We start from the raw sequence: 24,847 nt of genomic DNA on the forward strand, positions 1-24,847 counted from the left end.
TCACATGTTTCATCCCACCAGGTCTCAGTGATACCAATTATATCATATTTTTTTAGAATATGCAATTAATTCTAGATCTCCCATTTTACCTGACAAACTCTGTGCATTTGCCAGCATACAGCGCAGGTTACTACTTTTACTTTTGAAATTTGCATTACTTAGTGGAGAATTATATGTTGTTAGTATTAGTCTGTTTTCCTTGTAACAGAGGGATCTCCTTTCCTGGTAAACTGTATGCCCCCCTCACTCCTCCCCTATGACCCCTTACTAATCTCACTGCCCTGTCTACCCTAGCTTCCCCATAATTCTTTATCTCACCCCATTGCCTAATTTAAACACTCTTCCAACCTCTCAGCCATTCTTTCCCCTAGCACAGTGGACCCCCTTCCATTGAGGTGCAAACCGTCACGACTCACCTGACTGAACATCCCAGCAGCTCCTGACTGCAGCCCACAAGCCAGCCTTGCAGGTTCCCCAGTGTGTGCGATTCTCTGAGCCAGTGTGTCAGCTCCTTCCTTCTTTATCTGCCCCCACCCCTTCATGGCCCTATCTCCCTACCTCTCCCTCCCCTGACCCATCTTTTCTCTCCTTGTCCCTCGTGTGCCCTCTCCCCCTCCCCCTGTCCCGGCTCGGAGCTCCCCCAGCCTCACACAGCTCAGAGCCTGTAATTACTTGGCCATGCGGGGAGGGAGCGGGCTGCCCCTGCCGCCGGTCCCGAGGCTTTTCCTGCCGCAGCTGCACTACAGGGATGTCTGTCTCTCTCCTCCGCCTCCTCGGGCTTCTCCGCTTGCTCATCCTGCTCTGCCTGCACCCCGGATCTCAGACCCGCGTTAAGGTAACAGCAATCCCACCAACCGACTCATCCCAGGCTCCTCTGGCAACTAGCGCCTCAACCGGTGCCAACTTTGCGCATTTACCTGTCAGAGAGAGAGCGCGGGACAAGGCTGTGTGGGCTCCTCACATTCACTCGTATTTACACGCGCGCATAATAGAGCTGAGAGTTCATTCAACTTGCTGCCCCCTGCCTGGCCGTGAAGCTGTGCCCTTAGTACATGTGGCTGAGCGAGCTTTGCGCGGCGCATATACAGTGCAGGCTGCAGCAGGGGTAATAGAGTGAATAGGATTCCACGAGATGCTTTTTATGAATGACACATGGGCTGTTCAGTCAGCAAAGAAAATGTAGCAGACACATCATGAGGATTTCATCGGCAATATATTTATATACAATAGACTGGAGCTCGTAGCCTACTATTTATGTACCCATGTGTCTGCATAGCTTGGGAGTGACTATAATTATGTGTCTGTATGGGACATGTTCTCCCTGTTTTTATCCCTATAGTCATGTGTCTGCATAGTAGCCGTGTATACTTTATACTGTAGCACGCTTTTATTGTGTCCTCCCATTATACAATCTAATAGACAAGTCTCTTTAAATAGGGCTTTTATTTACCACATGAAATCCGTCCAGGAGGCACCCGCTTGGTCTGAACTTAGAATCTGTCAAACTATGAATTTCATGTTGTTATATTGTTTAATATTCCCAGAGGAGGCTGCTGGGAGTTGTATTTCTGCTTCAGCTGGAGGGTCACACACACACACACACACACACATCTTTTTTTCCCTATTAATAACATTGGAATCAACCATCATTTTTACAGGCCAGGCCTGTAAAATACTGGCAACTCTAGTCACAGGTTGGATTTCCCTGGTCTGTGATAGTTCTCTACCATCATTTAAAGAGATACTGACACCAGAAATTAAACTCTTTTAACATCTATCATAAGATTGCCTTTGAAAGCTACTTATAACTTTGCCATAAAGTATTTGCCCAATGCTTTTACATTACCTAACTGATCGCCTATGAGGGGGCTGCCATATTTGTGCAGCAGGAGTCTGTTAGTACGATATGTGGAGAAGGGACAGTCAGGTTGGCAAAACAGGTTTAGAAACTTCAACTAACAATAATTTACATAAACAAACCTCGGCAAAAAAAGATCAACATGACTTATAGGTACATATTTTTAAAATTAGTTTCTTAATGTCAGTATCACGTTAATCACCAGGGCCTTTTTCATTTAATTATGTATAAATAGTTTGCATAGTAATGTATGTGCATTTATATCCAAGCTAAACAGCAAATCAGACATAAGGCTGATAAATGACATTCCAACCCATTTAGATTGCCAGGTAGCTTATCTGTGTTCTCTAGATGTAAGTCACATTGTGTTTATCTTGATTTAATGTGCCTTTGGGCATGGAGTTTATGAGTGAACAGCAGGGGGTAAACCGTTATTTGTTGTATCTGTGTTTCACCATTGAACATGACTACAATTTATTACCATTATGTTTTCTTTTAAAGCCTCTGTATTTTCTTTCAAGTTAGAAAAGGGGAGCATTGTGAAATCCAAAAGGTCCTTGGCAGGCAGATTACAGGGCTGTGCAAGGTTGAAAGGTTCCTAGAATCAGGGCTGAATTTGTCACATTTTGGCCCAATGTGCAGTGATTAGAAACAATTGGAATCTTACAGTTATGGTGAAGCAGTACTGGCCAGGGTTGGCCAATTTTGCCATCCATTGACCAAAGCTACCCTGATATATTGAAGTTGTTCATTAATTAGACTCTTCCTGGCCCCTCTACTCCTGGGCCTCCAGCAACTGTAGGGTCTGCTTCCCGCCTCTGTAGTTAAGCCCCTCTCAGTGACCAATGTCTTCGAATGTGGCCAATTTAAAGCAGACGTTTGTGGGAATAGTCACAAAAGGAGCAGCTTTTTGACTGGACACCATATGGGAGGGCAAAATAGAGCTGATTCACTTGCTCATTCTATAGGCTAATGATTAGGTAACATTGGGGGGCATTCAGATCTGTAGTATGAGGGACACCTTTACTGCCCAAGGCAGTAGTTCCTGATGGGAATGTCTCTAAACGATATCAGAATGTGACTTAATCTAGTATAAAATAGGGAGCCCATAGAACTCAGATACAGGGCTGATCTGCAGCAAAACCTGCTGGTGAATGGCCAACATTGGCGTTTTCATAAAATATTAAAATCTGTTCATATCAATTTGTAAAATGACAGATATTCATATTTATGGTTTTTGTATGATTTTTAATATATATATATATATATATTTGTGTATCTGTTCTTCTCTGTTCCTCAACTGATTTCTCATTGAGTTCTTTATTCTGTTACAATCTGGCAGCCAGGTGGTTATTTCTTTTTTCTTTTTTTCAAGTGATGTATTCTAAAGGACTTCTTAGAAAGTATAGGGTCACCTCCTTAGAAAGCATAGGGGTACTTTTGGTAATGTAAATAAATCACTTTTCCAGGAGCAGCAATTCGTCTCGCCTCAATGCATTTCTACTTTTTAAATGTAAAGTGTGAAGGAATTTGCAGATTCAGTGATCTGTGAATTGTGGGACCTCACATTACCCTTGGCAATGGAATCAAGAGTTTCCTGACCCCAATAGCAGCTACTGTACCTCTATTATACATGTTTCTGCTCATACTAACCCCCCACACTGGCAGAATTTCCAGTGCTCTATCTTTTGGCAAACTGTGGCCCTCCAGCTGGGGGTGACAGGAGCTGTTCTGCAACAGCTGGAGGTCTGTAATTTGGACATCCCATGTGTCTAAAGTCATTCTACAGAATTTAGGGAGGTTCTAAGGAATAAAACAGAAGTGGTCTTTTGTTTTCATCTGTCAACATTTACTACCATCCCTCTCCATTCCCTCACCCCCCTCCATCTATAACTTCACACTCTCTTCCTAATCCTTTCCTTCTGCTGTTGCCCATCCTGCATCGAAGGGGTGGACCATCCAGCTCTGCTGGCGTCCCTTTTAAGTCCGAGATCAAACGCTTCAGCTGAAGGAGAAGTTTACAGCTTCTAACACTACCAGGCCTGGGGGTAGTGGAGGGAGAGAAAGAGAGGGGGGAGAGTGACCTGCCCTTAGGGAAGTAATTTTCCTCTACCTCTCTCAAGATGAATCTTAATATTTAAGTTCTTTCTTTCCCTGAGCTACTCTTGTTTTATCCTCACCCCCTCCTGTAATTGGTTTCTAAATTACTTCCATGTCATGTTCTTGCCCTGTGTCTCTTCTGTTCTATAATGAGGGCCGAGGGGGGTGGCCGTGTGATGTCTCTCAGCAACAAATAGCTTAGATTTCTTATTAAAAGATTTGCTGTTTTTTATTGATCTAGTATTTTGTCAGAAGCAACATTTTTATTTCCACAGCCATGCAAATAAATGAATGAGAAGCCAAATCTTCTGGATATATACACTCCAGGCTTTTTTGGTCAGTTTAGCACATGTTTAAGATACAGACAAAAGCTTTATAAACAGATGAAACCCATGCTAGACTGCTAAAGACTCCTTTTAAACATTGCCGCACTGGGATGCCACAGGCCCACCTGAATACCTTAGATCAGTGCTGTCCAACTTCTGTGGTACCAAAGGGACAGAATTTTTCTGGCCTAAGTGCTGGAGGGCCGATAATGGAAGCCAGTGTTGACCACGCACTGTTTTTAAACCACACCTACTTTAAACAACACCCATGTTACCACAAGAACTTTTAAGACTATATCCACATTAATGGTGGTAGCACACCAAAAACAACCAAATGGTTTGTACTCACTGCAGGGATATCACACATCACTCATATAAGAAACAAGTTTATTAAGTCATATTAATACATATAAGACACACAAGGAGCATAGAGCAGACAGAGTATGGCACACACAGGGAGCATAGGGCAGGCAGAGTATGGTGTGCACACCAGGAGCATAGGACAGGCAGAGTATGGCACACACAGGGAACATAGGGCAGGCAGAGTATGGCACACACAGGTAGCATAGGGCAGGCAGAATATGGCACGCACAGGGAGCATAGGGCAGGCAGGGTATGGCACACACACAGGGGGCATAGGGCAGGAAGAGCATGGCACAAGCAGGGATCATAGGGCAGGCAGAGTATGCACACACACAGGGAGCATAGGCAGACAGAGTATGGCACACACAAGTAGCATAGGGCAGGCAGAGTATGGCACACACAGGTAGCATAGGGCAGGCAGAGTATGGCACACACAGGTAGCATAGGGCAGGCAGAGTATGGCACACACAGTGAGCATAGGGCTGGCAGAGTATGGCGCGCACACCTGGAGCATAGGGCAGGCAGAGTATGGCACACAGGGGGCATAGGGAAGGCAGAGTATGGCACACACCCAGGGAGCATATGGCAGGCAGAGTATGGCACACACAGGGAGCATGGGGAAGGCAGAGTATGGAACACACACAGGGAGCATATGGCAGGCAGAATAGAATAGGATACAGGGAAACCTATCAGGGCCACTCAAAGATGAACAATTCATACTGGTGCCCCTCCAGCAGTTTGTATGAGGTGTGAACAGGTGAACAATGTGGGCACGTTTAGTCTGGGTCTGAGATGTGAACAGTACAGGGCTTTAGAGGTGTGAACAATAGTGGTGTTACAGGAGTGAACAATGCAGGGGGATTACTGATGTGAACAATGCAGGATTTTATAGTCTGAATTTGAGGTGTAAACAATGCAGGGGCCAGTTAATCTCAGTACTGATACCTTTTAAAGATTACACATGCTAAGCAGTCACAGGAGACAGACTTTCATATGGGGGCAACACCAGGGGGGTTTGGCCCTTGGGCCACCAATTGGACAGCACTGCCTTCGATCATAGGCCCACTGGTCTTTAGTTAAGAGAGTCACATATGTCCACATATTTCATTCTAAATTGCAAGAAACCATGCTGAGATGTCTTATTTAGATCTTGTTTATTGCTATTCAGTGTACGCTTATCAGGAGCATATTATAAGCAGTGCAACTTTTTTGGTAGTGGTCCTGGCTGGCATATGTGTGTTGTCAAGTGTTGTCTTGAAAAAACAAAGAAAAACATGTCATGCCAAATGGAATCATAACTTTTTCATTAGGATATTACAAAAATAGATATTCTGCCCGGAAGCTTTGTGTTAAATGATGTTTTACTCACTACAGGAAATGTACCCAACTTTTAATAGGTGGTCTCTTATAGGAATTGGCACACTTGCTGGCTAAGCAATTTGGCAACAACATTCTAATTCCTCTGGGAGATATTCAGAAACATTTCTCTGGTGTAGGGGACCACTGGTCAACCAGATTCTCTGGATAGATTCATAATCAGCAGTCTAGCAGAAGACTTTGATTCCCCCTTAACAAGTGGGCATGAGCAACCTCGGGGCATGTAAGTGCTGTTAAATGACCATTTTCAGAATCCCACAGATAGAGCCAAAAGCTGGGATAAATTAAAAAACAACTGGAGGGCGACATGTGGCCTACTCCTGCTCTACAATCATTAAGCATTTATAGAGGACATTTTAAGTTGAAGCTCCATTTATGTCCCATGGCGTGGCACTAGTTTGCCATCAAAATCCTGGCTTGGAGGCAAGTTTAGTTGTATTACGACCAAGTGTACTGCCAAACAGAGCCTCCTGTAGTCTGCCAGTTCTGCCTAGAAGTTACCCAATAGCCAATCACAGCCCTTATTTGGACTTTTTGCATGCTTGTGTTTAGGGATGCTCCAAATCCACTATTTTGGATTCGGCCGAATCCCCGAATCCTTTGTGAAAGATTCGGCCGAATACCGAACCAAATCCTAATTTGCATATGCAAATTAGGGGTGGGAAGTGGAAACATTTTTTAATTCCTTGTTTTGTGAAGAAAAGTCACGCGATTTCCCTCCCCAATCCTAATTTACATATGCAAATTAGGTTTTGGTTTGGCCGGGCAGAAGGATTTGGCCGAATCCTGCTGAAAAAGGCCGAATCCTGGCCGAATCCCAAACCGAATCCTGGATTCGGTGCATCCCTACTTGTGTTGCATTCCCAAAAGGAATGTGGGAAGCTTATAGAAAAATCCTTCATTCGTCATTTGTTCTTTCTCAGTGATGCTATGGGGCCAATTCATTAACTTCGAGTGAAGGAATAGAAGAAAAAAAACTTCGAATTTCGAAGTGTTTTTTTGGCTACTTCGACCATTGAATGGGCTACTTCGACCTTCGACTTCGAATCTAAGGATTCTAACTAAAAATCGTTTGACTATTCAACCATTCGATAGTCGAAGTACTGTCTCTTTAAGAAAAAACTTCGACCCCCTAGTTCGCGACCTAAAAGCTACCGAACCCAATGTTAGCCTATGGGGAAGGTCCCCATAGGCTTGCCTAACTTTTTTGGTCGAAGGATAATCCTTCGATCGTTGGATTAAAAGCAGGGCCGCTCCGGCCATGAGGCAAGGTGAGAATCTTGCCTCAGGCGGCACGGAGCGGCCAGTTACCAGGGGGGCAAAAAGCCGCCTCTGGTAACTTTAAGAGCCGAATTTCCGTTTTTTAAAACGGAAATTCGGCTCTTCTAGCGCAGCGAGCGCAATAGCGCTCACTGCACTAGCGATGCGGCCCCTCCTCCACCCGCTCCGACGCTGGTAGTTAGAAGAGCGGAGCAGGAGGAGGGGCGGCATTGGGGCTGCTGCCTCAGGCGGCAGCAGCCCCTGAAACGTGCCTGATTAAAAGGATTATTCCTTCGATCTTTCGATCTAACTATTTGCGCAAAATCCTTCGACTTTGATATTCGAAGTCGAAGGATTTTCATTCCCCAGTCGAATATCGAGGGTTAATTAACCCTCGATATTCGACCCTGGATGAATTTGCCCCTAAGTCAGTCTTCGTCAGCATGTTTACAGTTTGTAAGTGTAATGTGTGTAATAACATGACCCAAAATGTCATCAGTCCTGAAACCCAGAGTAACTAGTCCGATGGTTGCTTTTAGTATTTATGCTGCAGCAGAGCTGTAAAAGCTAACTGTAAATTGGCAAAAAGGATAAAGGCACACTGGAATGTTTGGCCTAAACTGCTTCAGTAAACTACAGTCCAATTGCTTGGAACAGTATTATAATCCAAAATGTGTGCATTTTTGCCATCATGTACCTAAAAGAGTTACTTGCATCACTCTTCTTATGTAAACTGATGGACCCGAACAGTCCAAGAAATATTGTAGCAATAAAATAGCAAAAGATACTATTGTCCCAAATAAGTGTGCCAGGGATGCTCAGTGTGTGGCTATCCAGTTCATCAAGGAGTTTAATTCAGCATTAAGTTGGCTATACTATGTAAATACATATGAAATCTACCATGTTTAAATACACCAGTGCTATGTGTATATTGTGTTGCCATCTGCTGCATGCATCCACTTGTGAGCTGATTCCATTGTGTTGTTTGCTGACGCTCCATGGTCTTGTCAGGACAGCAGTGAGGTGTGGGATGAAGAGGTGGCTGAATGGTGGGGAGAGTGGAGCTCCTGGTCCACCTGCTCTCGGACATGTGGAGGAGGAGTTATGTCTCGAGAGCGTCATTGTCTACGCCAGAGGTAAGCACGCACTGTAAATATATGCCTAATCCTAAAGGTGGACATATATGTTATAATTATGAGCTTTCCTACGACCATTGGTTTAGTTCATTTTCACTACAGCTGAATAGTGCATGTATGGCCACTTTAAGGGAAGGATGCTGGGGATGGAGGGGGAGGAGTATCAGTTCTCTTTAATGTTCACCGTATTGTACACATTAAAATTGTTAGATCTGTCAGTTATGAAGTAGTACTGTGTTGCATTAATACTAGCCACAAATTATATTATTTTGTTCTGCTACATTAATAAATACCCATAATGCAGTTAATTTTTTTATTCAATTATTATTATTATTTTTATTATGGCACACTTGACATTTTTTCTGCTGTTGCTAAAAAATGCCACAGCAAACTTATATTTTGGCTAAATATTCACAGTATTGCACCAAACCACCCCACGTGTTAAAGGGCCCTACAACAGTGTTGGAATCATGAACAGGGACAGTTTTGCAGATCACTACATGCAGACTTGCTTCTATATATCCTGGTGAAAGGTCCTGGCCCCTACCTATGTGATTGGGCATTGTGAGATGCATGGGGTGCACGGGGGGAATATACAGATGGAGCAAACTTTATGTGGACACACATATGGCTCATATGTCTACAGGAACTTGTATTACATTTCAACAAAATAAAGATATTGCATGGAAATATTTACATACATGTTTCTGACTGTTGCACTATAAACAACATTTGCCTCAAGTGAAGTATGCATTCAACCTTTTTATGTGGAACTGAGATAAAAAGCAATGTTACCTTCCTGCTACAGGCTCCAAACAGTTTTGGGAACAGACAACACTGTGTGTGGGGGCAATTCAAAGCAATACCAGCTATGCCAAAAAGAGGTAAGTTGTTAGTGGTTATGGCATGCATGTCTTATACTGTCAGATTGGGCTCTTTGTCAGCAGTTAGAATAAACCTTAGTGCTGTAAATATAAATTATTTTATTCTGTAATATCCAAAGTATCACTGTTTCAAGCAGCCTGGAGCAGGATAGCACTGGATGTCAATAATTCCATTGCACAAATCTTAGTTTTGTGTGTATGCAGCTTTATAGAATATCCCTGGTGCTTAATTGCCAGTACATTTTTTTTTTTAAATTCTTTACAATACCAAAAGTAAATGATCAGTATAACCCAGTGTAACCCCCAAGTGAGCATATCCGAAATAACTGTTACTCACACACAAGTCTGTAAAATGTATACAAAAACCTTGTCATTATCCACACGTAACCCTGTAATTACTCTCACGTAAACATGTAATTACTCATATATAACTTTATAGACTGCACATAACCATGTCTAACTCATACACTGCCATCCATAGCCCAAAGGAGTGGCTTGGTGGTCTTTGAAGCGAACCAGCCTTACGTTTCCTGTGCTTTTTGCCCCAAATTGTGAATTGTATGTTCAGGGACCCATGGATGCAAAAATAAAATATGGACCGTTTACTTTAGTGCTACATTTAAAGCAACAGATAAACAAAACATACCACAACCTTGGACTCGAGTTTATTTATGCAGTACATTCCCAGTACATTGTAACTCGAGCCAAACTGTATATTTAGCATCTGATCCGCAAACAAAAGCAGAAATCTATACAATCTGAATAGGAGAAACTCTACACAGCTGAGTGGAAGTTAGACCAGCTGCTTAGGGAATCACTTGTGGAGATCCTGGGATCATGCAGCCATGAGAGACTTTCTATAGCATCTTATGGCAGCCCCTCTGGCATTTGCCAGAACCCACAGATTGCCAGTCCGGGCCTGTGATAATGTAGTGTTAAAAGTGCTTAAGATTGCTTGACTTTGGGTCTGTCCTTTAAAAAATTACCCAGCATGTGCTGGTGTTACTAATGTAAGCTGCCCCACATAATGATAGTAAAGTCTGTAGTGTGAGCTCACTGGGTGATATAAAACACAGTTCAGTCCAACAACCCCACACAGTGCTTAGTATATACTCTTTCATTAACATAACCATTTTAAAGTGGCAATTTGCCCCCCTTTCAACATTTGATCAATTAATAGGGGTTGTGCTGAACATACTACTGTATCTGCCTATTGTTTTATATATAAAATATGTATTGTTTTTCTTATTTCTTCCAGTAAACAGGGAAACGTCTGAAATTGAAAGTAAAGTCCCATTTACTTGTTTAAGCTTTGATTGTGCTTGTAGGGATCAGGAAGTAGAACAGGGGTCCTCGTCCTTTTTTACACATGAGCCACATTCAATTGTAAAAAAAATTGAGGAGCAACACAAGAATGAAAAAAGTTCCTGAGGGCAAAATGGGTGGTAATTGACTATTTGGTAGCGACTGTCGACTGTCTGCCTCAAGGATGCTGTTTGGCAGTACACCTAGTTTTTTTGCAACCAAAACTTGCCTCTAAGCCAAGAATTTAAAAATAAACACCTGCAACATCCAAGGTTGGAAAGCAACATATTGCTCATGAGCTACTGGTTGGGGATCTACTGGTTGGGGATCACTGAAGTAGAATATGATTAAAGTTTCAGATTTTGCCCTGTTTAGAGCAAGAAATAACAAAAACTATACATGTGAAATAATTAAAATACTATACAATAATGTATGTTTAGTACAAGCCCTATTCATTTAAACAGCATGTATACTGCCCCCTTAACAACACAGAGAGATAAAGCTGATTAACAGTGAATGCTAGGAGAGCTACACACAGCTGCAGATTGGTAGATGCTTTAGGAAGCTAAGCAGAGAACTGCATTAAAGGGAAGTTATAAATTATGTACCAAGGGCTTTACATTTGGCCACCACCTGCCCCAACATATGAAGAATCTCAGTCATTAACCTTGACAGGAATGCTGTTCTGTCTGACAGATTAGCACACACATAGGGGTAACTAAGAAACATGTTACATGTCTGCTGTTCTGATGCTGTTCATCCTGGTGGGCATGAGAGCAGATGTGGAGTGGGATGTGTGGCTGGAAACCAACAGCGGCACAATGGCATAATATGTATAAAAACAAACTCACCTTGCTCTCTGCTCCTTTAGGGCTCTTAAACACAGGCGTTTGTTTCCCTATGTTGCACTTCCTTCCGTTCAGCCACAGGGGAGCGCAGGAGCAGACACACAAAATTATTGTCAATGGAGCTGTACTCACACAGACACATGTAAGCGCCAAACGCAGCATGTTACATTTTACCTGCGTTCGGCGCATACATGTGCCTGTGCGAGTACAGCCCCATTGACAATAATTCAGTGCGTCTGCTCCTGCGCTCCCCTGTGACTGAACGGAAGATAGTGCAATGTAGGGGAGCGCACAAACGCCCATGTGTAAAAGCCTTTACAGCTATCCAATAGGGAGTCACTGATACTATAGTCAAAACACGATTGCTTTGTGCTACTACAATTTTATTGTTACTTTGTATTACTTATCTTCTCATTCAAACCACTGACTAGTTGCTAGATCAAATTAGACACTGCTGCTGAAATACCAAACTGGAAAGCTGCTAAACAAAAAGCAAAATAACTGAAACCCCAAAAAATAAAAAAAGACCAACTGCAAATTGTCTCAGACTTTCAATGTCTACATCATACTAAAAGTTAATATAAAGATGACCTACCCCTTAAAAAGAATCAGTCGTTATACTTGGTCAGCAGAAAGAATGTAAGCCTTGGATAACATGCTATGCTGTGTTCTGAATCTATTAGAGAAATGATGGTCATATAGTGACAATGCAGCAGCGGTTTGTACAGAATATTCCTCCAGGGGCTCTAACAAATATTTATCTTAATTAATATTAAATGTTAACTTCTGCTACCAAAAGCCTGCATGGGATAATGATACATAACTTAGCCGCCATCTGAAAGAAGAAGAATAAGATAGAGGTTTGTTAATTTGCTGGGAACATGATTTTCTCTTGGGACTGGTTTAATTTCCACGGGCAGATTTGTGGCCATTAATGGTTGCTTCCTGTCCCCGAGTACTAATTACGCTATTGTGGTTTTACTAGACCTTGCTATATAATATTTTAGGCTACCTTTCTTAAGGCAGTTATGCCCAGACATGTTATGTATCCTATGAACATTTTGATATTTCTGATTTCAGCTGTGCCCAGCTGGCTCTGTGAGCTTCAAGCAATACCAATGCTCTGCCTTTAATGCTAAAGCATTTGGAAAAATCTATCATCACTGGGTGCCCCTTTATCCAGGTCAGTGACAATTACATCTTCCAATACTATAGCAAGTCCATTTATATAAATGGGAATATTTAGAAACATGTGAAGTTGAAAAAAAAGATGTGTCATGGAAAATAGCACTATGATACTTCTGTGGTGTTAATTCCATATGTAATTGCTATTTCTAAAGTACATACACCAGAGTTACTCCAAGATGTATGGCCATATTTGACATGTTGATTTGTGAATATAATACAAGCTGTGAATTTTGTAAACTTGTGTAGAAACCTTCTATGAAGATTCTCATTTTTCCAGGTCATGATGTATACAGTATCTAGTAGAATTAAGTTATAGGCAACTGGACATTGAACTGAAGAAGCCACTCGGATGAACTAAAGAAACCACTCGGATGAACTGAAGAAGCCACTTGGAATAGTGGTGAAACATTTTCAAGGAATAAAAAAACTCTAAATGTCCTGTTGCCTTTCACTTAATTCTAATAGATACTGTGTAGAAACTGGCTATAGGCTGGTCATAGGCTGCTCAAAGGGGCACATTGCCATGTTAGGTTATGATTGTCTTACAAATGGGTTTGTAGCATTATTAAAAGGAATAGAAAACCTTTAAAGGTGGTCATTTGTGGGCAGAACAGACGGCCATTGTACAAGGGGCCATTTATTTGCATGTACATCATTACTTTGTTCCATTCATTAAAGCCAACCTCCCATACGATTAGAAAAGCAGAAAGTGAAGAGGAGCCACCAATGTTCTGCTCTTCTTCAATTCCTTTCAGTCAGCTAATAAGGTTGTAAATGAGCCCTCAAATGTTCAGTGATGTACAACCAGGAAACTCATAAAAGTATACATAGGCTATTCAAACCATTTGATATAAATGGTGTCATGACTGACTGTCAGTCTTTCTTTGTCTTTTTTAGATGATTACACCAGCATCTCAAGTAAGCCATGTGATCTTCAGTGCACCAGTACATCCCGAGAGAGGCAGCTACTGGTACCAGCCCATGATGGAACAAGTTGTAGAGACAGGACCTATCAGGGAGTCTGTATCAGCGGAAAGTGTGAGGTATCACGTGGAAAGTCTTAGTACTTAAATACTGTAGCTTCATGTGTGTTCCAAAGTTGAACTTAAAGGTATACTGTCACTGATGTGCTTTTTCAAAACACATCAGTTAACAGTGCTGCTCCAGCAGAATTCTGCACTGAATCCGTTTTTCAAAAGAGCAAACAGATTTTCTTATATTTAATTTTGAAATCTGACATGGGGCGAGACATATTGTCAGTTTCCCAGCTGGCCACAGTCATGTGACATGCTTTGATAGACTTCAGTCACTCTCCACTGCTGTACTGCAAGTTGGAGTGATATCACCCCCCCCCCAGCAGCCCATCAGCAGAACAATGGGAAGGTAATTAGATAACAGCTACCTAACACAAGATAACAGCTCCCTGGTAGATCTAAGAACAACACTCAATAGTAAAATCCAGGTCCCACTGCAGCACATTCAGTTACATTGAGCAGGAGAAACAACAGCCTGCCAAAAAGCAGTTCCATAGTGCAGCATAGTGCAGGACCAGGCAAAATGACCTGAGATGGCTGGAAAATCTGCAACTTTAAACTGACCATTGCTGCCAGTGTTTGCTGGCCTACACAGCTCATTTTTAAGCCCATGCTTAAATTTCTCTTGCTTGCACGTCTACAATCACATCCTCTCTCTCATAAGGGGCAGCATTATAATGGCCATTTATTGCCAATCTTCTGTATGTGTTTCTAATTATGTACAACATTTCCCATGTCCCAGTATGGCCAACAAAAACATTCTACATTTTTCAGTTATTGCCCACTGGGTCACTAATTCCTTAGAAATGTCCTTATCAAATTTCAGTATTGTAGCTTTTTTTTTTTTATAAATAATGTCGGTTATGCATATACACAATGCTGACTCATTTGTAGAAAAATAAAATTAATGTAAACCTTAGTTATAACTGGCATTTTATTTTATATATAGTCTGTTTCTTAAAACATACTTGCTAGAAAAATAAACAGACCATCAGATTAATAATGTATATAATAATAGTAATCCTGAAGCTTCTGTACATGCTGTAGGTACCAAGGCAGAGATGGGGCAGCCAATGAAAAAAGTCTTCTGCTTGTGTTTTCTTTTTTTCTATTTCTGTGGCAGCTAGTGGGGTGTGATGGGAAGTTGTACTCAGCCCAGTCTTTGGATCGATGTGGCGTTTGTGGTGGTGATGGAAGTACATGTTATAGGGTATCTGGAAACTTCAGAAAGTGTGTCTTGGGTAAGTGTGTGCGTTACATCAGCCAAGGACAATGGTAAGCACAGGACTTATATAGAAAAGCATATGAGCTTCCAAAGCATCACATTCTGGGTTCTAAACTTAGAAATTCTACACATATCTATAGCATCATGTAATACGTCCAGGTTGTTTATTTATGATGACCCTGTCACTACAGAGTCTTAATGCTGTGACTTACACTCCCTGCCATACCACACAGAGTATATAAATAGGCAGAGGCTTGAACTTTGGCCATATAGACTTTCAACAAGCATTTATGCTTTATGACTTTTTAAATTGGCAAAATATTTTACGTTCTTTTTATTTATTTACATGTTTGATTATTTATATTGTGTATATTGTAGTATGTTTAACAGTTTGTTGTAATTTGTTTAACAGTTTACATTGCTTTCTAGCTTTTGTATTTTATAGTTGTATTGTAACAAGAGGACAGTTTTAGGAAAGAACTGAGGAGAGGGATGGAGATGAAGGGGTTAATAAACACTGAGGGGAGGGGAGGACTGAGTTAACATGCATGAAGGGGAGAGAAGAAGAGGATAAAGTTGCAAAACAGTGTGGAAGGAGTGTGGAAGATGAAAGAGTTTACAATAGAGGGAGGAGAAAATAAGAGAACCCAGTATTTAAAATATATTGGAAAAAGTATATATTTGCATTGCTTTGACATTCATTTAGGAATGCAAGTACAGTGCACAAAATGCAATTTAAGATACAATTTGCCATATTTTTGTTACCTAATGTGCAGTGTCTTCCCCACACAACTACAGCAAAATTGCAGCCATGAGGAGGTTGTGTCTGAAGAAATGGTGCCCTATAGTATGCAAAGGGAGATGGTCAGAATGAAATGACTTAGCAAATTTAGAAATACATGATACTGAATAAGTTACTGATATTATTAGTCTTGCTATGATGTTTAGTGTTGATCCAAAAACTGGTCCGATTGCCCTATGAAAAAAAATGATTGTGCTGCATTGTATTTATTTGTATGGTGCCATAAATATGCAGTGCTTTGCCTAGCTTAAAGCCAAACAGGGGTTCATTTATTATAAATTAGACAGTGAAAATAAATATTAGGAGTTTAAATACACAGTTGGGATGTCTGTGCCCCATGGAGCTTACAGTCAGTAGGTGTTACTATATTTTTATGCCACACACCGGTGTTATAGACATTATGAACAGTGTTTGCTATTTGAGATTAAATATATTTATCATGTACAAAACTATTACTTTGTAAATAGTGTAGCAGAAATTCACTAGCTACATAGAGACCTTTGATAGGGTTGCATGTTGAAACACTGCCTCCTGCTGTACATTTAGGCAATATAAGTCAGGATTAGACATGAGTTTGATGTAATTCTGCAGTCACAGTATCAAAAGGTCTTAAAACAAAGCTTACCACAATTAAAAAAAAAGCCTGTACATTTCTAGGATCTATTATCTGGAATGCTTGATATCTGGGGTTGTCTGTATAATTATATAATTTGGTTTACCATACCTTAAGTCTGCTAAAAAAAACTTTTAAAGGGGTGTTTCACCTTCAGGTTTATTTTAGTATGTTATAGAATGACCTATTCTTATAAACTTATCAATTGGTCTTGATTTTTTATAGTTTTTTTTAATGAATTGCTTTACTCTTGTAACTATTTCCAGCTTTCAAATTGGGGTCATTGACCCCAGCAGCCAAAAAAACTATTCTTCTGTAAGGCTACAATTTTATTGTTATTATTACTTTTTACTTACTTATTTTTCTATTTAGGTCCATCTCGCCTCTCTTTCAAACCACTGCCTGGTTGCTAAGTTAAAATGGATCCTAGCAACCAAATAGCTGCAGAAATTCCATACTGGAGAGCTGCTGAACAAAAAGCTGAATAATTAAAAACTGCAAATACTAAAATAAATGAAGACCAGTTGCAAATTGTTGACGAACACACCCTTTAAATATTAAATAAGCCCAATAGTATTGTTTTTCCACCAGTATGGACCCATGCAGCTTAGTTTGACATTAAGTACAAGGTGCTGTTTTTTATTTACAGAGAAAAGGGAGACATTTTAAACATTATACCTATTCTTAAAATTTACATTATGAGAGATAGCTTTCCCATAATCCAGAGTTTTTCTGAGTGAATAGAAAGCTGTGAAGCTCCCCTCTGGATACACTTTATTTGCATATGTGATTAACACACATTTACTATTGGTCGAATAACGAGGGTTAATTAACCCTCGATATTCGGGCGTTGAACGATCATAGGAAAAATCGTTTGATTGAACGATTAAATCCTTCGAATCGAACGATTCGAAGGATTTTAATCCATCGATCGAACGATTTTCCTTTGATCAGAAATTGCCTAGATAGCTTATGGGGACCTTCCCCATAGGCTAACATTGTACCTCGGTAGGTTTTAGGTGGCGAAGTAGGTGGTCGAAGTTTTTTTTAAAGAGACAGTACTTTGACTATCGAATGGTCGAATAGTTGAACGATTTTTAGTTTGAATCGTTCGATTCAAAGTCGTAGTCGAAGTAGCCAAAAAAACCATTCGAAATTCGAAGTTTTTTTCCTTCTAATCTTTCACTCGAGCTAAGTAAATGTGCCCCACAGTGTGTACCACATATGAATACACATCCATATACAGCAAATATATTGTCACCATTGCTCTGTATATGTGCAAGTAAGCCATTAATCCTTTATTTTTGTCTCCTAAGGATACGCCTTAATCACAACAATCCCAGCTGGAGCCTTTGATGTTCTTATTACAGAAAAGAGGAATACTGAGAATATTTTGGGTAAGAAAGGGATGCTCAATGGTGCTGTTTTCATTGTGATTATAACTGGATGGGCACTTTTTATTATGGGAAGCAATTTCGTCTGGGAATCATCATTCAACAGTGTTTTATTATTTCAATATTATCATTTTAATATATGACCTGAGCAGACACTCTTCCCGACTTATCACAGTACTTTTTTACACTTTTCTACCTTTCCAGTAGCTCAAGCTGATTATTTGCTATGGATTAAAGGGACTTTGTCATCAAATAATACATTTGTTTTTGTGTCTGTAAACAGTGTAAACTTTTTGAAAAATATAGTAGTTTTGGGGGGGAAATATATAGGGAAGGGAAATGAAATGGTTAAGCCTCCTTCCTTTCTCTCACATAGCTGTCTGCAGCCACTTCCCATGCCCAAAGGGCCAAAGGGACTGTTCTTGAGTGATCCCCATCTGACAGCACCATAGAAAGTGCTTTGTCTATTCATGTGAAATTGAAACAGCTGCAGCTGGATAGATGATTTTACCGCCACAGTTTTCCATGTGATGAAAACACTAAGACGAAAAGTCTTATGGCTCTTCTAGACTCTAGGGCTCAATAATCAACGATTAGACACAAGGGGCTGTTTTTTTTACACCTTACCTCTCCATTATTACAAAAGCCCATCTATCTTTTGGACTGATAGTATTAGTATCCCATTCCATTCTCTGCCTGTGTTGAGCTTTTATAAACCAACCTGATGTAAGGCTAATGCCACACAGGGCTGATTCAGTTCTCTGCTTGTGTGTCCTAAACCATTTTACTTGATTTTTATGACCTGACCTTTCAATATTTTCCCACATCTCACATGTCTTTCATTGTGTTCAGCTCTGGCAGACTCTGCAGGAAATTTTTACATCAACGGAAATATGATGATGGACAATCCTCAGAATTTTCGCGTTGCAGGGACCCTGGTGAAGTACCGAAGACCACCAAACATGCAGAGCGAGGGACTGGAGTATCTTACTGCACGGGGGCCAACCAACCAGTCCCTCAGTGTCATGGTGTGTGTGTGAGACCCCAGTCCATCTGAACCTTCCAACCTGATCTCTCATCACTCACTGAAACCAACAAATCCTCAACCCCCACCTAAACAAGCTAATAATGAATGGGATCATCACCAATACCTTGGTCTCATGGTGTGTGTGATACAGCAGTCCCTCCTGGTATCCTCCAAACTTAAAGGCACATTAATAATTTAGAATATGTAAATGTTTCCATATTTTGACATTCTTGATATGTGAAAATAACAGCCTATTATTCTGCATTTTTGATCCCACATTTTACACAAGAACTACAATGGTACAAAGCAGTCCTGTGCTATAATACAACATTTTCTACAAAAAAATTCTAAAAAATATAGCATAGCTATATTTGCTAAGATATTATTCCAGCAGAATTAAAGTGACACTTCTCAGCTTAATTTCGTGCAGAATAAGTTCTACAGAGTCATGGAAATATCTACATATTGCAGCATCACTTTTTCTGTAAAGGAAAGTTATTTTCTAACATCATCCCCCCTTACAAATAGTAAAATAGGTGAATTGATGACATGGTTTTGTGAGCACAGCCAAGCATATTGCTTAAATAGAGGGTTTTATTATAATTAGAAGATTAGAATCTGCAAGTGCAGTGAATAAAGTGCATTTTTGAGCACAATCCATATGTTCTTTCCCACAATGCAGCATTTCCCCCAACATTTCAGTGCCATTGTGGGCACAAAGGGGCAATAAATCTAATGCCATTGCTATCTGGCGCAGCAATTGACGCAGGTTGCTGTGGGAACCCTGGAGGTAACACCTAGTCAGGATGTGGTGATAGCTCCGGGGTTCCTCTGCGTCAATAGGTATAGTAGCACCAGATTTGGAATGGAAGGAATGAGCGGCAACAAGGGGAACTAAACTGAAGTGCGAAGAGAGCATTTTGACTCCTTTGACGTTTTGATAAAACGATTTTACGTGCAACCAACTGGGGCAAAGCTCAAGTTGCTCACTGCACTTGCAGTCCTCAATGAACCCCACTGTTTACTTCTCAAGAATCAAAATATTCTAATAAAATAAGTAATCTACACAATGTGCTAAAACATCATTTGTGGGATTTTGTATTTGCTAGTATCCAACTGAAAGAGATTCAATTTGAGATGCAATGCCAATTTAGTGAGAAAAATGTATCTCACTGTTCATCACATGAAAACTCTATGGGAAAAAACTGGAACTGAATTAGGAGAAAAGTTTTTACTCCTCAAATTGAATCTTGTTCATGAGTTTTCTTGTGATAAACCATGAGATACATTTTGCTCACTGACTTGAATCTGGTCCATTGTGTTATACGTGGTGTTATAGGAGAACGAAAGGCATAATTATTTAGGGGTGCCAAATGTTAGTCACCCCAAGTGATTATAAACACTTACCTGCCACCCTCGGCTGGTGCTCCTATCAGGAGAAAACTGCACCGGTCCAGCGGTTATTCCAAGGGGCACCACGGAGCAACCAGCTTTCTTCTTTCTTCAAATTTCCGGGGGAAAACGCATGCGTTATTGCGCATGCACACCCAGAAGCCGATAGCTCCATGGAGTTTGCTGGAACAACCCTGGACCGGTGCAGTTTTCTGCTGATAGTAGCACCGGCATGGGGTGTCAGGTAAGTATATACTGACTTTCCTTCTCCTTTATGCCCACTGTATCCTGTAGTACTTTACTAAATAAAAAGAAAGCAGACTACTGACATAGTACTTTCCTCCCATGGCAATAATATGATAGGACACCAGGAGATTGTGATTTCTCCAGGATAAAAAGAAATGGCCACAAGGATTGGGTCTCCAGCATGAAATCACTTAACCTGTAAACTAAGTTTGGGGATTTTACTCCTCGCCCCATGGGTAAATTTGTGTTTATTTGTAGAGTAATTCCTTAGAATTTTCTAGCCATACAAGTCTATGCTACGCGAGTTAATACGTCTATATTTTCTGTATTTAGTATTACAACTTCAATGGGAAGATTCCTCACATAACTTATGAATACACCGTGCCCCGTGTCCCAGAGCCACATCTACCTCTTCTTTCTGGTCCAAGGGAACAATCTCTCAACACTGCTAGTGATTTACATAGTCAGTCACAAAGAGGATCTGAGAGAGACTTGCAAGATCCATCTGATACGTGGAGCTGGTTAAACCCAGAGGAAGGAAAAGGTTTGCATCAGCACCAGCACTCAGGGAGACCCAGCAAAGAGCAAAATGAAAGAGAAGAAGAAGGTAAATTTCACCTTCATGGCAAATGTCTCATTGTTTTGTCAATATTAGAAGAATGCAGGTTTCACACCTGATTTTAAAAATACATTGTGCACAAAGCAATGGGATCTGTGTCACATGTAGTTGTTACGGGCACCTTAAAGGGATGATTCCCCTTCATTTTAACGTTTAGTATGTTATAGATTGGCAGTGTCGGACTGGGATGCCACCAGAAAACCTTAGGCTGAGGGCCCACTTTCCAAACTACTATACCTCCTCTCCTCACTTAACCTCTTTATTCTCCTAGTCTTTTTTCTCTACATACTATATTATATTCTTCCATAATTAAGCCTCTTTGTTCTCATAAAGAAAAATGGAACGACCATGAAATAGGCCAAATGGTTAAGGGCAAGAGGCCCACTGGGAGTTTTCCTGGTATCCCGGTGGGCCAGTCCAACACTGTAGATTGGCTAATTCTAAGCAACTTTTCAACTGGTCTTCATTTTTCTTTTTTTATAGTTTTTACCTTCTTCTTCTGACTCTTTCCAATTTTGAAATGGGGATCACTGACCCTTTTATTATTCACTACTTTTAATTATTCATCTTTCTATTTGGGTCCTTTTTTATTCTTATTCAAATTAATGCATGGTTGCTTGGGAAATTTGGACCCTAGCAACCAGATTGCTGAAATTGTAAACTGGAGATCTGCTGAATAAAAAGTTAAATAACTTAAAACTACAAACAATAAAAAATGAAAAACAATTGCAAAGTGTCTCAGAATATCACTCTCTACATCATAAACATTTGATTTTGCCCTAAAAAGAAACAACAAAAATCAAATGTTTTTCACATCCTGGAGAAACATTTATTTATTGAAAATTTTAAAATATTAGTGACCCTATAACAGTTAAGTAGTGTTCAGAAAGATACATTTGTGATGCCAGAAATAAATAACATTGTCTGCTCTAACATTAAAATTAATTTGTTGCTAAATCATTGTTGCCACAAGGAGGATGCTGGAACTTCAAAATCAGCAAGTAGAGATTGAAGTAGAAGTACAAACAGAAGAGATTTATATTTCTGACTTTCATAAAAAAAATATTTCAACATACTTCTCTGTTCCAGATCTGCTGCCCAGCACTGAATCCCCTCAGGCTATGCTACAGAGTGACCTGTGGAGACTTTGTGACCAGCAGAGTGATTCTACCCTGTGCCAGACACTGTTTGCTGGAAGTCAGACACTACCAGATTCTGCTGTGGAAAAAAAACAACTTCAGGACAGTCTAATACTGCCGGCTGCCTATGAACATCTTGGGTCCAGTCTTGTGACACAGCCACTGCAATCACCCGTCACTAACAGGTACATAAGATAGGGCAGAGGGAGCATTACATGGGGGCAGATTCACTAATGGGCGAAGTGGCTAACGATAGCGACTTTTCACCAGGGTTGCAACCCGCAGGGACATGGCCAATTCACTAACAGGCGCATGCGCCAATTCACTTGCGGACCGGACAGTAGCTAGCGGTCATTTGCACTCTATCACCAGGCAACTTTTTGCTCTGGCAAATGATCGTTACTCCGCAAATTCACTAAAGTGCGGATTTTACTGAATGTTACCTCTTTCGCCAGAGTTGACTTTGCCACCTCAGACCAGGCAAAGGGCTAAAAAGAAGCTAGATCTGCCTCAATCTTCTGTCACTTGCATCATATCCTGTCTGCCGAAAAACTTCAATAAATGCTGGCGACTTTTCCTTTTTTTGAATTGGGATTGCTTGCAAAAGTCCTAACTTAGACTTTTTCTCAAGACATTTTATAGCAAATGGAACATTAATTTTACAGTGGGCTCATGTGTAGGGCATTATATTAATACTCTTGTTTTTATTAAGGTTCCCTGGACATGTGTAATAAAAACCGGTAACTTAAACCATTTGCAGCAACATTTATATATAAAGAAGTCCATACAACTTTAAATTTCCCGCCCAATGCAAATTGACCTAAGCGCAAGATCACTAGCGAAGTTTCGCTAGGCACAAATGAAATGAAATGCTCGCACAGCCTGAAGTAACGCTAGAAAAAAGTCGCCAGCGTTCAATGCCCAGGTTGAAACTTCACAATTTAGTGAATTAGCGTATTCGTAGCGCATTTGCGCCTGGCAAAGTGGTGTGAGGGGTGCGAAACTAACACTGATGAAAATTCACCCGTTAGTGAATCTGCCCCATGGGGGGTCATTTATCAACACTGGGCAAATTTGCCCATGGGCAGTAACCCATGGCAACCAATCAGATTGCTGCGTTCATTATTCTACTTGCAGCTGGCTTTAAAAAGCTAACCACAGATTGGTTGCTATAGGTAACTGCCCATGGGCAAATTTGCCCAGTGTTGATAAATTAGCCCCATGGAGTTTTAAGTTTACAGTTAAATGTTCCTCTGTTTCCTCCAACTGTAAATCATGATACTTCTTTAATCAGATATTAAGAGAATATATGATTGTAGACATGTAGGGCTTCCATTTTAAGTATTACTCCTGTTTGTGGAGTTCTTTAGCTGTTATTCGTATTTCCTCTGTCTATAGATTTTGTGACCCTCAAGGGTTTCTTGTTGATTGCTGTGTGTTTTTCTGTCTCTACAGTGACGTGGCAGGGCAAGACATTAGTCGGGCTGATATGTATCGCTGGAAGGTATCAGCATATTCCCCCTGCAGCTCCACATGCAGCTCAGGTAATTTATGTGACAAGTAGGCAGGGGATAGTGGGACTACACCAGTGACACACCACTTATTTATGGTTTATGACTCACCTGTAGGAATCAGTTTCACTTATGCTTTGTGCATTCGATATGATGGAAGAGAAGTAGATGAATCTCACTGTGATCCCACAACAAGACCAGAGCCCACCCAAGAATATTGCTCAGGAAGAGAATGTATGCCAAGGTAAGAAATAAACAAACACAGAACTAATTGTAAATTCTAAGTAGGCATTTGAGCTGCTCACACAATGCATTCTTTTTGGAGGTGGGAGTCCAGTGGATGGAGCGAGTGCTCTCGTAGCTGTGGACAGGGGATACAGGTGCGATCAGTACGGTGTTGGAAGATGCTGGCCCCAGGGCTTGATAGCTCTGTTTATGATGAACAGTGTGATGGTGCTCAACTCCCAAGACCCCCACAAAAGAAAGTGTGTAAGAATAAGCCATGTGGACCACAGTGGGAGTTGGCTGAATGGTCTGAGGTATATTGCATATTATCAACTTTCTGGTTTTACTTTTTCCTTCTCTACTGAATATATCATGCTGCATTCTCTGCAAACATCTCGTGGCAGGTTTCAATTCATCTTCATCTTTATTCTTGGGTCATAGCCTCTGCACACTTTTTATTCAAACTCTGCATTTTCCACAGTGCCCAGCTTCTTGTGGATCTGAAGGGATGATGAGTAGGGAGGTAAGATGCTCTTCAGATTTGCATCAGTGTGATGAGTCCATTAAGCCCCAAGCTGAGAAGTCATGTCAGGGTCCCCCATGTGACCATCATTGGACATCGTCTGAGTGGGGCCCGGTAAGTGTTCATCTTATTAGATGCAGGTAGAATAATAATTTATAAATTGTCATGGGCACTGTTTTTTTTGTCTGCATTTTAAATGTTTTGCTCTGCAAAAGTAAAAGAGATCTGCCAATGATGACATTAAGACTGAATGTAATGCATGTAGCACCATTATACTCTATAATGAATTATGTGCTATATGTGTCTTAATAAATTATATCCTGTGCTATAAGGAAGATAATAAGAATTAGACACCAGCAAAATAAAAAAAATAGACACCAGCATTAAGCATTGCTGATCCAAATATCCACGCTATAAACAAAAGTATTTCTCTTTGCTTTTGTCCCAGTCAT

The 24,847-nt window shown here is 40.7% G+C and overlaps 1 protein-coding gene across 3 annotated transcripts in view; it reads left to right on the top strand.

Moving 5' to 3' along the window:
• The first annotated feature begins 423 nt into the window (after window positions 1–423).
• LOC108714364 (ADAMTS-like protein 2) overlaps window positions 424–24,847 on the top strand; it is a 32,257-nt gene continuing 7,833 nt past the window's right edge. The window contains exons 1-14 of one of the 3 annotated variants that reach the window (XM_018258527.2): window positions 424–835; window positions 8,296–8,420; window positions 9,229–9,304; window positions 12,538–12,640; window positions 13,543–13,688; window positions 14,803–14,920; window positions 17,636–17,716; window positions 18,566–18,741; window positions 20,712–20,985; window positions 22,087–22,321; window positions 23,592–23,680; window positions 23,765–23,891; window positions 23,973–24,186; window positions 24,354–24,509. In XM_018258527.2, the coding sequence (XP_018114016.1) occupies window positions 749–835; window positions 8,296–8,420; window positions 9,229–9,304; window positions 12,538–12,640; window positions 13,543–13,688; window positions 14,803–14,920; window positions 17,636–17,716; window positions 18,566–18,741; window positions 20,712–20,985; window positions 22,087–22,321; window positions 23,592–23,680; window positions 23,765–23,891; window positions 23,973–24,186; window positions 24,354–24,509 (2,007 nt within the window). In that variant the 5' untranslated portion in view covers window positions 424–748. The remainder of the gene's footprint in view (window positions 836–8,295; window positions 8,421–9,228; window positions 9,305–12,537; window positions 12,641–13,542; window positions 13,689–14,802; window positions 14,921–17,635; window positions 17,717–18,565; window positions 18,742–20,711; window positions 20,986–22,086; window positions 22,322–23,591; window positions 23,681–23,764; window positions 23,892–23,972; window positions 24,187–24,353; window positions 24,510–24,847) is intronic. The other 2 variants (XM_018258526.2, XM_041590523.1) reach the window with 2 other exon arrangements.

The sequence above is a fragment of the Xenopus laevis genome, chromosome 4L (assembly GCF_017654675.1).
Source record: "Xenopus laevis strain J_2021 chromosome 4L, Xenopus_laevis_v10.1, whole genome shotgun sequence".
NCBI classification, from domain to species: domain Eukaryota; kingdom Metazoa; phylum Chordata; class Amphibia; order Anura; family Pipidae; genus Xenopus; species Xenopus laevis.